General features: G+C 41.2%; 2 protein-coding genes across 2 annotated transcripts; both read left to right on the top strand.

Moving 5' to 3' along the window:
• Nucleotides 1-446: 446 nt before the first annotated feature.
• On the top strand, nt 447-10,069 carry LOC111217248 (ubiquitin domain-containing protein 2-like). Its single transcript, XM_022739028.1, has 3 exons — nt 447-569; nt 3,383-3,619; nt 8,579-10,069. Exons 1-3 carry the CDS (start codon nt 500-502, stop codon nt 9,088-9,090), a joined length of 819 nt encoding a protein of 272 aa, XP_022594749.1. The 5' UTR covers nt 447-499; the 3' UTR covers nt 9,091-10,069.
• A 1,904-nt stretch (nt 10,070-11,973) lies between these two features.
• Nucleotides 11,974-16,033, top strand: LOC111217197 (interleukin-12 subunit beta-like). Its single transcript, XM_022738960.1, has 9 exons — nt 11,974-12,062; nt 12,986-13,079; nt 13,218-13,319; nt 13,537-13,719; nt 14,711-14,816; nt 15,045-15,214; nt 15,437-15,597; nt 15,707-15,825; nt 15,929-16,033. Exons 2-9 carry the CDS (start codon nt 12,986-12,988, stop codon nt 15,954-15,956), a joined length of 963 nt encoding a protein of 320 aa, XP_022594681.1. The 5' UTR covers nt 11,974-12,062; the 3' UTR covers nt 15,957-16,033.
• Nucleotides 16,034-16,235: the final 202 nt, after the last annotated feature.

Below are 16,235 nucleotides of genomic sequence, written 5' to 3'. Positions count from 1 at the left end.
GTACCGGCACATTTTGTCACAACACATTATCATCAACAGAGTCCAAACTCTAAAGCAAACATGTGCCTCCCCAAAGAAGATGGCATCCTTTTTTGTGTACTGTGCACTTCTCCTTTGTTCTCTCTTCCTCCTTTCTGCCCCTCTCTCTCTCTTTCTCACTCCTTCGTTCCTCTGTCGGTCACCTTGTCATGATGCGAGCCTCTCTCTGTCCTTCTTTCTTCCTCCGCCTTAACCACACAGATGAAGAAGATGATGATGCCTTCTGCGCCCCGCCAATGCTGAGAGGAAGAGGAGAGGAAGGAAGGAAGGAAGGAGGAAACTAAGGGAGGACGGGAGAGAGAGGCGGAGGGGGAGGGAGAGGAGGAAGGAAAGAAGGGAAGGGGAGGGGGGAAGAGAGAAAAACGAGAGAGGGGGGGAGGAGGGGGGCTAGTGGATGTAGCTCTAGCTGTGGGCCGGGGGGTGAGAGCTACCTAGCCCGGGCTGCTCTGCCGAAACATCCATGGGTGGCTGTGTCGGGAGCCACCACGACTCCTCGGGCAGCTTAAACGAGAACTCGGACGGCACTGGAGGTAACTTGCAGGGTTTAACAACGTCTTTAATGCCTACTAGCTTGGGTTTTTGGGGGGATAGGAAGAGGGGAGGGGGGGGGTTCCCCGAGGCTTTCTGCATGTTGTCCTGGCTGGAGGTCTTCTTCCCTTCCCTTATATCCGAGCCAGACAGAGCCGGAGACAGACTCGGCAGCCCTCCCGGGTATCCCCCTCTACACAGCGGGCCTTGAAGCGACAAATGATGCCTCGTCTCCTCGCTACTTTACAAACTGGGAAATATTTACTGTGCGACGCTGCCTCCCTTTGTTCTTTGGTGTTGACTGAGCTAGCCGGCTAAAACGTAGCCTGGTTAGCTTGCTAGCTTTTCTGCATAACAAATATGGGTCACAGACGGCGATGGCATGCAAGGGAAAGCAAAGAGGAGAGAGTCTGATTTGAATTAGGTCTGGACTGTGAGACTGCTTTTAGGTTATTCTTCGCGTAATGCAAGCTGCACTTGAGAGTACTGTTTGGCTTGTGTTTCCATCACATTTTGTTATGTATAAGCGATGTTGGGAGTATTTCTAGTGCTGCAAAGTGTTGAGGGGGTGTCAAAACTTACGGGGTGCTGCGGCTTTATGTAAAAGGAAGTGTGTGTTTGATACTGCAACTTGGACTGCGGTTATGTTTAGTGTACAAGGCCTGAGCGCAGAGAGCAATAACATGTTGTCCGTCGACTGTGAGCAGAGCAGAATAAATACATGACAAGACGTGTTTATTGAGCAATAAGCAGTAGTGCATGTATTGAGTAATACGTTACTCAATATTAATGCATTAAATAATGATAAAATGCTTATTTTTAAGGGTACATCAGTTCTTTTCTGGTGTAGAATAACTTGGATGACTGCTTTCAAACAATCAAGTTGCATTTTGTTTGTGGGCTGGTACAGTGTTACCTTCATTACGTAGTTTACAGAGGTGACACTGACAATTTTGGAAAGAGAGATGGCTCCAGTTTGCATAAAGGTCCCAGTACAGAATTAAACCGGGGATTGCAATTAGATAATATGCATCTTAACCACAAGGCCCATTTTTTTTTGTAGAGATTTCTATTAAGATGAGATGCTGTAGACAACTTTGCAGTGTAGTTTCTTGGTTTGTCTGGTCTGAGGAAGGGTTCAGCTTCTGGCCAGTGAGTTATTTTTAATCACAGATGGGGAGACAGAGTGGGGCTGGGGGCCGATCTCTTAGAGAGGCTGAGATATAGTGTGGCTTTTTTGATGTCAACCTTTTTTACCTCTGAATATGTTTTGACGACTTGCTTGACTATCTCCCAGACTTCCTACCTGTCTAGATGTCACATAAACAGGTTTCAGGGGTCCCTTTATCTGTGAAGTGTGTCGCTACAAGAGGCTATGCAGTGTTAAAACAGAAGCATCCAAGCACCTGGTACTTGACATCTCGCTTGATGCTGACAAGAGACAAGGCAATTAGACCTGAAGACATGTAAATTTATCTGCTTTCACCAAAGCAGGTGTCATAACCAGGTCTACCTACTTCAAGGGTGTTATTTTTTTGTAAAATTGTTACACGCACCTATCCCTATGTATTTTCTTGAGACTGAAACAGATTATGGGCAGACACATGAGCTGGAAAGTATGCAGGAGTATGAAGACATGGCTGAGCAGTCAGGTTAGCCATAACATAAGAGCCTATACACAGGAATTCATGCATGCAGTTTCTACATGTTACGATTTTGAGAATATTTTTAATGTGCATAACCTGTTTTCATTTGAGTAAAAAATGAAATCCATTAATTTATGTTTATATATGCTCTTATCTGTTTGAGTTTACTGCTACAACACCTGAATTTCCCCTCACGTGCATCTTAAATCTAATCCTGTACCACTGATCCACTGTCCCTCAATTAAGTGCCATAATCTGGTGGCTTCATTAGATATTTTTAAGAAAAGAGAGCACTCTCTTTGTGTGTAACAGTGTGAGTTATGGTTATACACAAACAAATAAGGAAAATAAAAGTGAGCATAAACCATCCGTTAGAGTTCTTACTTACTACAGCTAGTTGAAGGTTGGTTGTTGTTATCAGACTTTGCCATGTGATCATCACAGTGCATGTGCACCAGCAGCAGGTGTAATGCAACACCTTGATCCATCATCCTTGTCTCTCCTCTTCTCTCTCTTTCTCTCTCTCTCTCTCTCTCTCTCTCTCTCTGTGTTGCAAACACACACACACACACACATTCTGTACACAAAACACGTGTATACTCTGTCCTGTACCTGTCGTCCCCTTCAGTGGTGATCCAGATGGTGTTGTTCATCAGCCATTCTGCTGCAGATGTTAGAAGCTATAACGCTAAACCTTTAACTGGGCTTAGTAACATAACACTTCTAGCTTCAGTTCTGCTCACTGTGTGTGTGTGTGTGTGTGTGTGTGTGTGTGTGTGTGTGTGTGTGTGTGTGTGTGTGTGTGTGTGTGTGTGTGGTGTAGGCTCATGTTTAATCTGTCATTTGGACTTAGTTTTGTACTTGAGAAAGACTGATGATAAATCCTAACTCTTCTTATTCCCTCCTTCTCCTTTACTCTCCATCCCTACTCGTCATTTTTATCCTCTGTGAATTCCCCTACCTTCTCTTTCTGATTGACTGTGATCTTCCATTCCCCGTCTGGCTACTTTCTCTTCCTTACATCCACTATTTGTTTCTGTTTTTGTTATTTCCTTATTTTGGTTATCTTTTCCTCACCTACTTTCCCCTCTGCTTTTGTCTTCTTTATCCACCCTCCTGTCTTCCTCTGTCTTTCTTTTCGCTCCATCTCTCCCTTCCTCCCTTCCCAGTGGCTCTAGGGCGTAACCAGCCCCTGAAGAGAGAGCGGCCTAAATGGAAAAGTGACTACCCGATGACTGAGGGCCAGCTGCGCAGCAAGAGAGATGAGTTCTGGGATACGGCGCCAGCGTTCGAGGGCCGGAAGGAGATCTGGGATGCGCTGCGGGCTGCGGCCAGCGCCTTTGAGAGCAATGACCACCTGCTGGCTCAGGCCATCCTTGACGGAGCCAGCATCACACTGCCGCACGGTAACACACATTTCCACAGTGGTATACGCAGCAGATAGTGTTTGTTTGTAATCTCCATGAAATTTCAGTTGGGTGGAGGGGTTGGGTTTGTGGAGGACATTACAGTTGATGATTACCAAACTCAGGAATTTCAACTCCCTCTTTCCAAGATCCCTAGAGAAACTAAACTCAGGAAATCAGCTGTAGAGAATTTGTTTTTTTTGTTTTTTTTTACAGGATTGTAGATTTTGTTTTTTTGGGTTCGTTTTCATGAGAATCGGTTCCTTTTTTATTTAAAAAAAAAAAAAAACAGGCAATTAAATCTTTGGAAAAACATTTTTGATATATAATAGCGTATGATGCATAACTGGCAGTTTCTTGCCAAAGTTTTTCAGAGACTTTGGTGCACAGTCTCAGAATAGCCTTCATGCCTCTCCAGCTCAAAAAGTAGAAGCAAACCCCATGATGAAGCAGCAAGTTCAAGTACGTTTATGAATGGTTCATTTTGCTTATCTGGATGAAAGAGAGAGCTGTCAATCATCTATTGTCAAAAAAGAAACATCAGTTTGAAACTAACGCATCTATGGACCTACAAGACCACAATAAGATAACATTTTTGCCAGGTCATGACAGATGTTCCTGCCACCAGACAGCAGCCTGTACATTGATAAAGAAAGCTAAAGGTTGTAGTACAGCTTCTCCAGGAAGTGTCTTATACTTACTCTGTAGTTTCATCTAATGTTGAGCTTCATAAACAGGTAAACTGTGACACACATTACTGTTCATTTGTGTTTGAGTGAGCGGCTTCTATTTGCTATCTTACACAATAATTGACTTTTTTAGTGAATATGGATCTAATTACAAGCGTCTACAGAATTCAGCCTGCAGTTAAAAGGAGTTAAAGATCCTCTAAGTGTATCTCAGTGACCGCATATTAGAGCTTAGGCCATCACAAGGAACATCCTGAGAGAAGGAACCGGTAAATAATAAATGCAAAGGGGCGTGTCCTTGGTCTTCTGAAAGTAGGATTTAAAGAAGTAATCATTCACGTAAGTATAACAAAGATAGGGCATCTTTTAAAAAAAAAAACACACGAGAAAATTCACATCGAACAAATCAATACAATTGACATGGCTCAGATTCAGGAGGCCAAACAACTCCGCTCTGTAATTATAAGCTGCTTGTGGATGTGCGTCATTCTCTTTATTCCTTATTCATTTCACCTCAGAGTCATATTACCTCAACTGAGGAAAGGATGGGTTACCTTTTTTGTGCTGAAATGTTTTGTGAGTTTTGGAAGGTGTTGTGTTTTGTCCAGATGGTGGCATTTTCGGTTTCCACTGTCTCTCCAGACTTTCATGTAAGAGTCCAGAAGTGTATTTTTTTTTTTTCTTTTAGTGAAAGTAAACGTCATTAGCTATTTTAACACTAAGTCTCATTATAAATAAGAAACAAGCTGAAATGACTGGCTTGCTCTGATATAAAACATGTTCATGTCCATAAATAACACGGTGGTAAGCAGCACCTTTACTGGAATTATGATTCATTTCATGTTTATTAGAAGTAAATTATTTCTGAGGGTCTGGCTGGTAACCTTCGTTTTATCACAGGTGAACTCCCCTGCAGGGAACTGGGGGGTTGGGGGGTATTCAGTTAGCGGGCCACACTAAATCTCAATGTCTCAAAGATATAAAATTGCTTCACCTGAATCAGATTTGGGAGGAACAGTTACCAACAGATCCGTTTTTTTTTATTGCATGTAAACGTTGTCTGTGTCTTGCCGTGCTCCATTCCTCTCAGTAGTTTGGCCAGGTCAGATCAGAGCCCGCTGGGCTGCAGCTGTAGATTCCCCAGACCTGATGTCACCGTTGCTCTCATCCGGCACTCCAAGTACAAAGAGCAGTCAAATCGCTTTTCACCACTCGCAACCTAATGCTTCGCCCTTTTGCCTTTTAAGACTTTAAGAGTGACGGTAATGGTTGGTGTCAGATCTTAGTTTTGGTTTTCTGTCGCCCCCTTTTTTGTTTTCAACATTCCACCTGATTACTCTTCATGAACAATACATACACGCTTTCGCTCCACCACTTAGCGGATGAAAAAGATGTAAGCAGCTCGGTGTAACTGGTGATCAGTTTCCAGCTGTGCAAAAGGTGATTGTATTTTCATCATTTCATTACAATTCATCCTGAAGGGGACACTGATGGCAACGGGATGGAAACTCGTGGATCACCAAAGTCCGTAGACTTTGACTGTATAAAAATAGAAATTAATGGCAATCCAACCAGTAGTTACTCCATTACTATAAAAAAACATATTTTATAGTGGAGACGTCGCTGTCGCCATTCAGGAAATAGAACTGAGTATTTAAGGTTTTTTAAAAATCTCACTTTGTTCATAATGGAGATTTTTCACTCTCTTCATCAGATGCATCAATTGATGGGCTCATTTTTTCACTGTATATAATTTGATTGGAGACTAACTTGATCCGTGGTCATCAAATGTGTCTCTGTGAAGCCGATTCACGTCTTTGTACGCATGATATCTTTGTATTAACAACAGACTACTTCTATGGTGGTCATGCAGAACAGCACTGAAGCAAGAAAGCATTGCTCACGTAAACAAATGTGTTTCTCGCTTCGGTAAAAATCTGACCTCTTTAATTTGGTGCAGGTTTGATCCCTCCTCACAGGGATGTTTTTCAATCTGAACTCTTCTCTTGATTTATAATGAAAGTCCACTACCAAAAGCATTAGCACCGCCTGGAATCCATTAGCATTCTGCAGCTGAAACATAAACACCAAGGTGAAAGCCAAATGGAGAAGAGGAAAAAAAACAAAAAAGCAAGTGAGAATTACAGACAAAGAGATTTATATCCAAATCATGTTTATACATTGTCAGTGAACCGTGTTTACATTTATCTTGTATTTATAACAGCCTTTTGAGACGTTAGCTATGACAGCTTCCACATTTTCAACTCTCTGTCTCTGCTGGTATCTCTCTGTTACATGAAAGGGATTTAATGCATTTGTAATTCTGCAGTTGGGTGTGCTGACATATCGACACACGTCAGCCGTATCAGAGGCTGTTGAATCTCAGTCATCAGCTTTACTTGAACATGTTGATATTTCAGTTATGTTCCTGGCAGCAGCAGAGAGCTTTAATACTTTAAAAACATGCTTCCCAGTGGTGTCACTGTGTTGGTATGCCAGTAAATTATTTGGTTGCATAAGCTGAAAGAGTTTTCCTAGATATTGTTAAAAGCTTTCTCACGATCCGCAGTAAAGTATGTTGTTATGGGGCTTGAAGTAATTAATGTAGTTCAGTTCACACCAAGTGGACTGTGGTGAGGGCTGTTGTCATCGGCGTTACTACACAGTTCAGCTTTAGACACAGAGTAAGTGAAGTGCTTGCTCTCTGCCTCTCGCGCTCGCTCTGGTAGACCATATCCTGTGGCGCAGCGCGGCCTTAGCGTTCTCACCTTGACCACAGCAGCCGTCATCAAGAGCAACATCATGTGGGCCTCTGCTGACTCATCTCAGCCTCGCCTCGTACCACAAACCCACCTTCTCTCTCAAGTGGCTTGTTTCTCAGTTTAAGTCATGAAACAGCAAAAAAGCACCGGAGAAGTGGACTTTTTTTGATCCTGGTCTTTAATTATTTGGCTCTAGTTTTAAATGTATAAAGGGCAACATCATTACTGTCTTCCCAAAACTGTTAAGGGACAAACAGGCTGTTTTTTGGAATACTCTTAAAGGTAAAAAAGTAAGGCAGGTAATCCTTGAAATAAAGACATCTTATACCACAGTACAATTACTTTTTGTGTTCAGTTATGAAAAGCCGAGACGAATTATAATACGAGTGGACCTGTCTGAAATCCCCCTGACGACCCCTGGGGTCCCCCCCCCTGCGAATACCACAGTATCAAGTTTCTGTTTTCAGAATAATTTGACCTCTTCACTGCAGCTCTCTCCACTAACTCTTTACTCTCACTGTCTGAATCACAGTGGATCAGCACAGTTTTTTAATGTAGTACTCCAGCAGGCGCAGGACACTCCCTTCTCTCCTGCTTTCACTCAATGGTCTTCCCTCTCAGGTCTTGTTATCTGTTGAGTCCTACTCTCATTTCTCCATTTCATCTTCATTCTGTGAAATGTGAACTGGTTCTTGGCTTTGTTAGATGGAAAAATGATGTGAGTTTTTAACCTTCCGTTTATGAATGGACACATTTATTTCAATACAACATAAAAGTGCCAAAAAGTTACCCGGCTCAGATTTAAAAAAAAAAAAAAAAAAAAAAAAGTTCTACCCCAAAACTAACCCAGAAACTGACTCACCCAGAACAGTCATTTGAAGGGTGAGGTAGAGGGATGATAAAATGTTCCCTTTTGTTTATTGCTTTTATTGGAACTTCCCAGTTAAAAGCTAAAAACTAAAACTAATCTAGCGTATTCACCATAAAGATGTGTACACATTGTTTTGTTTATATTGATATGTGGGTTAATGTTAGCCGTAACCTGCTTCAGATGATGGTTAATAACTGAGTATACACTGTATACCTGCGTAAAAAAAGTGTGTTCATACAGCCATGATAAGTACAGTAGATCATTACAGCCGGTTGAATCCTGTAAACTGACAATGTTTAGCTTTTTTGCTGTGAAATAAATGATTTAGTTAACTGGGTTAAAATAGACTTGTTTCTCTGAGACTAGTGACCTGTGGCCCACCACACTCTCAGTGTGAGAAAGGCTCAGAGCCTCCTCTCTTCTGATTGGCTCTCTGAACTGTTGTTACTGGAGCTCCAGGAAGAAGCCTGAGAGAGGACATGTAAAATGACACCGAGATGGTTTTTGGTGTTTAAAACCACAAATCTATCTTCTTATGGATCAACATTTTAAATGAAAGACTGGAGAAGTGTGAAATATGGGACCTTTTTTAAATGAGGGGGATAAAAAGCGTTAACACTGGTTTCCTTTCTTCCAGGAGCTCTGACTGAATGTTACGATGAACTGGGGAATCGATACCAGCTGCCGGTCTACTGCCTCTCTCCTCCCGTCAACATGATTGAAGAGCGCTCTGATGAGCCTGACGGTTCAGATCCGGACTCTGGGGCTGCAGACCCGTCAACGGGCAGCGCCAGTGACCCCGACTCAGGAGGGGAGTGCCAGCTCCGGCTGCGGCTCTCCACGGGTCGCGACCTCCGGCTGGCGGTCCGCTCCACGGACACGGTGGGCATGATGAAGCGTCGTCTACAAAGTCAGGAGGGCGTGCCTGCCACAACCCAGCGCTGGTTTTTCTCAGGTCGGCCACTGACAGACAGACTGCGCTTGGACCAACTCAACATCTCCAGGGACTATGTAGTGCAGGTCATCCTCAGCCAGCCGCCACCGCCAGAGCCAGTAACTACAGCAGGACATATACCAGAGGCGTCTGGGTCAGTGGCAGTGGAAGGAGTGGCTGCATTGCCCCAGGAGCCCACACCAGTGGAGAACTAACTACCCCAACCTGACAGCCTGGAGGTGGGCTGGCAGTATAAAAGGAGGAGGATAACGAGGGAGAAAAAAAGAATAGAAGTTGACTTTTCTCTTTTGGTTTGCACTCTTCTTCTCTTCTCTTCTCTTCTCTACTTTCTTCTTCTCTTCTCTTCTTTCTTCTTCTCTTCTCTTATCTTCTCAGTCTGTTGTTTTTGCTGAGAAGGGCTCTGTTTGGGCAGACGTTGGCTGTCTGCTGGAGCAAAAGGACTCTTGAATTGAGAAAAGACTCCTTTTGGTTTTACACGTTAAAATTTTGACCTTTTTGAAGTCTTTTTAACTGTTCCTATGGAAACCAAACAACAAAAAGAGAACTTTGTCAGATGGCTCAAAGGGTTTTCTTAGCAACACTGATGTTCCAATGTTTCTGTGTTTCACTTTCCATTCAAGTTCTGCTCTCTGGCAAAGCTGGGTCAACAGAATTCTGTTTATGAGGCTACAGGGTTATACATATACATTTTCAGTAAGGACATTTTTAATTCAGATAGTTTAACAATCATGACAGTTATTCAGGCAGTTACTCTTAATAATGTGTGAATCAAATCATCAATCATCACTTCTTCACCTGTGGATTAAGTCAGTATGCTAACAGCTGTAAAAAGGTATTCTATTTGGTATGTCTAGTTAGCAAACAGAGGTGCCCTCCCTCTTGACAAGAGGTTGCAGACAGGGTGCGTGACTGGATTAGATATTTTATTTCACTCTGCTTCACAGAACAATCAGAGTAATCATGTAATAAACGTTAAGTAGTCGGCCTGTGTGTGTTTGTGTGTGTGTGAGTTGGTGTGAATAAATGTGCGCGCGTGTGCGTGGATGTTCATATATGATCGAGACACAACCACACTTCATGTGGCAAAAGGATGGACGTCAGAAACACAGTTACATATTTTGATTAAAAATAGAATGTTTTTAATTAAAATTGATCATTGTTTCTATTCCTTGATCCTTGTCTACTTGTTTGTTTTGAACATTTTCATGTCTTCTTTTTACTAAAAAAACCATAATCAGATCGATTCAATTTTATTTATATATCACGAAATCATAATACATTACTGTAACGTGTAAAGTAATGCTTCACTGCCCAACACTGGACACGAGTGGTTTCAATCTTCTCTTTTCACTCTTTTTACTTGAAAGAAAGTGAATAAATATCAAATTATTCCCTTAAAATCCCAGCTATGATATATTGGCCAATACTGATACAACAACAATAAGCTAATATTTGTCATTTATAACATCACAGCTGATTTAGCGGTTGAGCTCCTTCTCTAACAGGAAATATACTGTATAAAAGAACAGCTTCCCTTTTCCTTTTGATTTCCTCCTTTCCTTATTACAACTTCCTTCTTTTAAAGCTGCTCATCCCAGCCACACGGAACAGGGAAAATTTCTTGAAAAAAACACTATGATGTAAAGAGGCCTTCTCGAGAGAAGAAGCCATTGTGAGAGTTGCGTTTGAAAAGAAGTGCGGTGTCATTCAGCCAGTGATGGAATGAGGAACTTGTCCGCCCGCGAACGAGCTATCTATCCATCCACGCAGACGTGTGTAAACTAAGCTCTTGAGTTTGAATGTAGAGGAAGAAGGCGAGTTAATGACCCACATTGATGGTAAAAAAAAAATGTCACCAGTAATGTTGTGTGTCAGGCAGAAGGGAAGTGGATACGGTATATGGTCAGTGAGGTATTAATCTGAAACAGGTTAGTGGCTTGTTTTTTGGAAATACCTCTGAATATGACACCTGCTTGCAGTTACAATCTCAACATTTCATTTTCACTGCTCGGACACGCACAGCAAATGTCAAAAAATAGGAAAATATCTTGTATTACAGCATTGTGTGAATTTCAAATGTGTGGTAGGGTTTTCTTTTTTGTCAAGTTTCCAGTTTGGGACAAGTGTATGGTAATAAAGTGAGTGGAAATATGATTCAATACAAAGGTGAGTATGTTGAGTTGAGTAGTACACCAGCCTTGAGCAATACTCATCTATTACCTTTTTCCACCTGTACATACATAGCAATGTTGAATGAAATGAAAACTCTATAACTATAATTACATTTGAGGTGTACTTACAGGAAATGGCCTAATGTCATGACAGGCAGACCTACAGTGGTGTAGTTAAATGTTAACGTTATATATATAAGAGCAGAGTGAATGATGGAAACTCCTCCATAAATCATATTACTCGACAGGTAACTTCCCAAAATTGTTATTTACACGATTTTACTGTATGCTCAAAGATGTTCACAAAACGAATTCAAAGAGCCTTCAATGTGATTCTTTCCCTTTCATTTCATACTGACAACTTTATTCTCTTTTCCACTTCCATAGAGGTGTCAACATTGACACTTTTACTTTCTTGTACTTTTTCCTGATAACTGTCATGACCATTTTCTAGGGTACCTGTTGAGTTTCCAGAAATGCACCATCACACACTGTCATATGCAAACACATATCCAGTTCCCTTTCCCAGAGGTTTCTGTCTCTTTTGTTATCCTGACTTCCCACACATTGTGGCTGCACAATCACACACACGCTATGTCACAATGGAATATAGTCAAATGTGAATAACACTTTTGTCCTCAACTTTTGTCATCTTGCTCATGACTGAGTAAATCAAGACCAATAAAAGATGACTGAGAATCAGGTGAAAAACCACATCAATCTGTTCCTCACATTTATTAATGATTCATTTTATATTGTCCTCGTGTCTTTTGTCATCAGCCCTTGAATTCTCAGGTGGTAACACACACACACACACACACACACACACACGGGAGTTCCACTTCATGTTGGGATTTTTTTAACTGCCGTGCATAAATACAGCCGCAGCATGCTGAGTACAAGCAGACAAGCCGAACACATCTCACTTCTCTGGCGTGACGATCAGATCAGCTTTCATCAGCAGTGAGAATTTTGGATCAAATCCACTTGTCAAGGTAAGATCTACCATGCTCACACTCATTTTCTGTTATTCATCCGGTTTTTTTCTTTGCTCTTTTTTTTCTCTACAACAATTTATTTGGTGTGTATTTATATCAAAAGTAACACCTGTTTCTGACATTAGCTTCAAACTTTTATAAAGTTAGGCTTTCTTGAAAGAAAGTGACATATTGTTGATATAAAAAAATATTTATAACTTCAACACAACTGAATTAGAAGATGATTTTCTCATTCAGTTGGAGCACATTAAAGCATCTTTGGAATCACTTTTACTCAAGTACTTAAACCCCAGTCTGGGGATTGGGAGCCACTGAAGGGGACCTGAGGGGTCATGAGACTAAAGCAGATAAATCTTTTTGCCACACAAAGTTCAGTTTTTTTTTTTTTTTACAAATTACTGGCAAATTTTTGTTCAGCATCCTAAAAATATATTCCAATAAAAGAAAAAACAACAATCCATGGTTGAACTGGTCGCAAACATTTAGACATATACAAATGAAACAGGGGGTCACGAATAGACTTTAGTCTACTTTATTTTAAGGGGTGATAAGCCAAAAATGATATTGTTGGGAGACTGTATTCTTTCACTCTACGACATTTCAGGGAAAATATTATATGACTTTAGTTACTAGTTAATTTTCAAATTAAGACTTCACTTGTATCTTTTTAGACAACATGTACCCTTGTTATGGTTGGATAACAAATTAACCGGCTGGTGAAAATCCTTATTTGTTATCATATTTATGCTCATTGGAGAACTTCATCCGTATAGGATAATAAATTCAGCAGAACAGTCAAGGTTTAACTGAATATACCTTCCTCTTTTTATGTAGGTGCCCCAAATTAAGACATGGTTATAAATTAATTATAAGTTATGTCTTAGTCCCTGTACTATACTAACTTGTAGTCCTTCTTCCAGATGAGTTCATTGCTCCTCATGGTCCTGTATGCTGCACTGTGCAGTGCCAACACGGACAGCCACCAAGAAAACATAGAGACTCTAATGGATAATGGTTGGTAACTCCTCCTTTCTCTACTGACTATTCAGCTTCATTGCCATTTTTCTCCTCACCTCACATGAAGTAAATGTTGATTCAAGCCTGACTGTGTGTATATCTGTGTTTTGTTTTTTTTGCCTATGATTCAACTAGTTCTGGTCCTGAGGGTGCCTTATGGTCAGGGCAGCATGGTGTATGTTCCTCTGACCTGTGGAGAAGCTTATCAAAATCAGCCTGTGACTTGGAAGAAAAATGGTAATTCAACTGATACTATTATTATAGATACTAGATCTACTACAACTGGTGCTTATAACAGTACCTGTGCCAGTATGCTAAGTATGATATGATACCATACAATACCATACTATATGATTAATCTTTAAAAAACAAATGTATTTTTATTCAAAAGTAACATTTGTGACACTTTGAATCACTGACTTTGCTGCTTCATTGACTCATGTCCTTGTCTCAGGAATGGAGCTTAACCCACCTCTGCAGGGGAACCAGATCAAGGTTCTGGTGGAAGAGATGAACGGAGGAAACTACACTTGTCACCTCAGCCCCAACGGAGAGTACCTCAACCATACTGTGATCCTGGTCCAACTGGACCCAGATAACAGGACAGTCATACTGGAGGAAAAATCCCCCGAAGAAGGTAAGATAAGGTAGATGCAGAGAGCGAGGCAGGAGGGAAAATTACACAGAGGGTACATTCATACTGAGAGAGATAAAGATTTGTTGTGTTACTCAACTTAGCAAAAGGTATTTCACTGGAACAGACATGGGATAGATGTCGCTGAATGCCTGAGACAAGAAAGATGGTGTGAGAGGGAGATAAGATGGGCAGAAATAGGCAGAGGTGGAGGTCTGTGGCCCAAAAGGAGGCAACACTCAAAAGATAACAGACAGTGGGGCACACGTAAAGAGATAGGGAGGACCAGAGAACCGAATAGAAGAAAATAATTATGATACAGCAGCATGAATCCAAGAACAAGGAAGGAAAAAAAGAACATTAAAATGGAGAGACAGCAAAGAAAGTAAGACGGCACAGTATGGTGTGGTGATACTTGAATATAATTGCTGTAGCATAAACACACTGGGCAGGCTTCACATCCATCATCATATTGTTGGTGCTATAGTGATTCTCAAAAAGACTCCAACCCTGTTGCTTCTAGTCTCCAAAAGGATTTTCTTATAGGTCAAAGCTTTTTCTTTTCTGCTTTATTGACAAAACTATTCAAGTTTTTTTTTGAGGCCTTTTGCCACCTTTTACAAAATGCAACAACCTGTGAAAGCTCCGAAAGCGTTAGCAGTCATTGTTCTGAAAAAACATCATCCCCTCTCTCCGGTTTTGTGCCTTAAGTCAATGTTTTTTGTGGCTAATTTGAAGGAACAAAAATCTATATACAGTGAAGAGGCTAGTATGAAACCGGCAATCTTCTCCTCAGCTGTCAGGCTGTGTTCGCAGCAATTATATTAATGTCCTAAAATTGGTCTCGCAATGATTTATTGATGTTTAAATAATGGGATCTTCAAAAGAAAGTGCTCTGAAACAGAGAAAAGAGAGACATGAATTGTTAACAGGAAAATTAAACACAAAGAGAGGGAGGGACTCTAGAGCTCTAACAGAGTTTCTGTTCCCCCAGGTTACATCCACTGTTCCGCATCAAACTATAAAGGTGCCTTCGACTGCACCTGGACAAGAACACAATCCAGATCCAACGCTGCTGTGCTCCTGGTGAAGGCAGAACGGTGAGGACAAAAACAAAACAAAAAAACACTCAACTCATCCTCCTCATTTTAATCAGGAGTATAGATCAGCATGCATCATCTACAACCAGCCAGGGTATCTGGTATCTCATTCACAAAGGAGCCCCCCGATGCTGAAATATATATGGAACATTTCATTTATAAAGCGAAGATTACAATGTTCTCCTGCTGTAGATAGTATTGCACCAACCACTCCGTCTTTGTCTGCAGTCATCTGGAAAAGATACCATGTGAGCTGAACGCTGATGGATCAGGGGTTCACTGTGATTACGCCACCTGCCCATACAGAGAGGAACAACAACGCATCTCCCTCACCGTTTACATACACAGCTACTCTCGCCTCGAGTCCTACACAAAGGTTTTCTACCTGAGAGAGATTGGTAGGTGTTTGTACAGTACTTCAATGTCTGTGTCACAAAGAGGTTTCGGCAACATGTGTCATGATTTGTTTATAGGTAGCTGTTGGAATGTAATAATACTTATGTGATTATGTGACAATATTTTCATTCATCCACCTTTAATCCTTTCTGTCTTGTCCTCCCCCCATTTCCTTTTCCCTCCATTTTTCACCCTCATTCCTCTCCCTCCTCACCCTGTTTTAGTGAGGCCAGAAAAACTCTCTCACCTGCGCATCAGTGAGGGGAAAGTGTTCAGCTGGAGCTACCCTGACACGTGGGAGACCCCCGGTACCTTCTTTGGCCTGCAGTTCCAGGTCAAGTTGGTCAACCACGGACATTCCTGTAACAGCGATGTGCACATAATGGTAATCAATACATGCATGATTTATACCAGACTCGAGTTACTCTTCGCTGCAGTAAAAATTCAGTTGCTGACTTCCACTTTAACCACAATGCTTTTTCTCTCCTCTGCAGCATAGCATCACTGACGACACCAAGTATGAGGTTACAGTCAAAGCCAAGAAGTATGTTTTCTGTGTGCGAGCTCAGGACAAGTACACCAGCGGGCCATGGAGCCACTGGAGCCAATGCACGTAAGTATATTACTTTGATCATGAAATGTTTTTAACCGGGTTTGTTACCATTTATATTTTATCCAAATCCTCACTGTTTCATTTCAACCTGTCCTGTCTCCAGAGTGAACAAACAGGACGTGCACTGCTAGCTGTTCCCCTGGACTGCAGCCATAAGAAAATAAGGATAGACAAAAACCTTTTTCTAAATCTCTTTTTTTTTTTTTTACTTTTCATACATTTTTTAGAGCAAACCACACAAACAGGTGCTGTGCTTTGTGATTGAATGTACAGTATTTATTGTTCATTTATTCTAGGTTCATCTAGGGACCTAAAGTATTTTGTTAAACCAATTATTTTTATATGATTCCTTTATGCTTTTTGTAACTCTTCAAAAACATATTTAACTTTTAATAATAAATTGATGAACA

The sequence above is a fragment of the Seriola dumerili genome, unplaced genomic scaffold, assembly GCF_002260705.1.
Source record: "Seriola dumerili isolate Sdu_G_001 unplaced genomic scaffold, Sdu_1.0 BDQW01000040.1, whole genome shotgun sequence".
NCBI lineage: Eukaryota > Metazoa > Chordata > Actinopteri > Carangiformes > Carangidae > Seriola > Seriola dumerili.
This window is presented reverse-complemented; position numbering and strand designations above follow the sequence as displayed.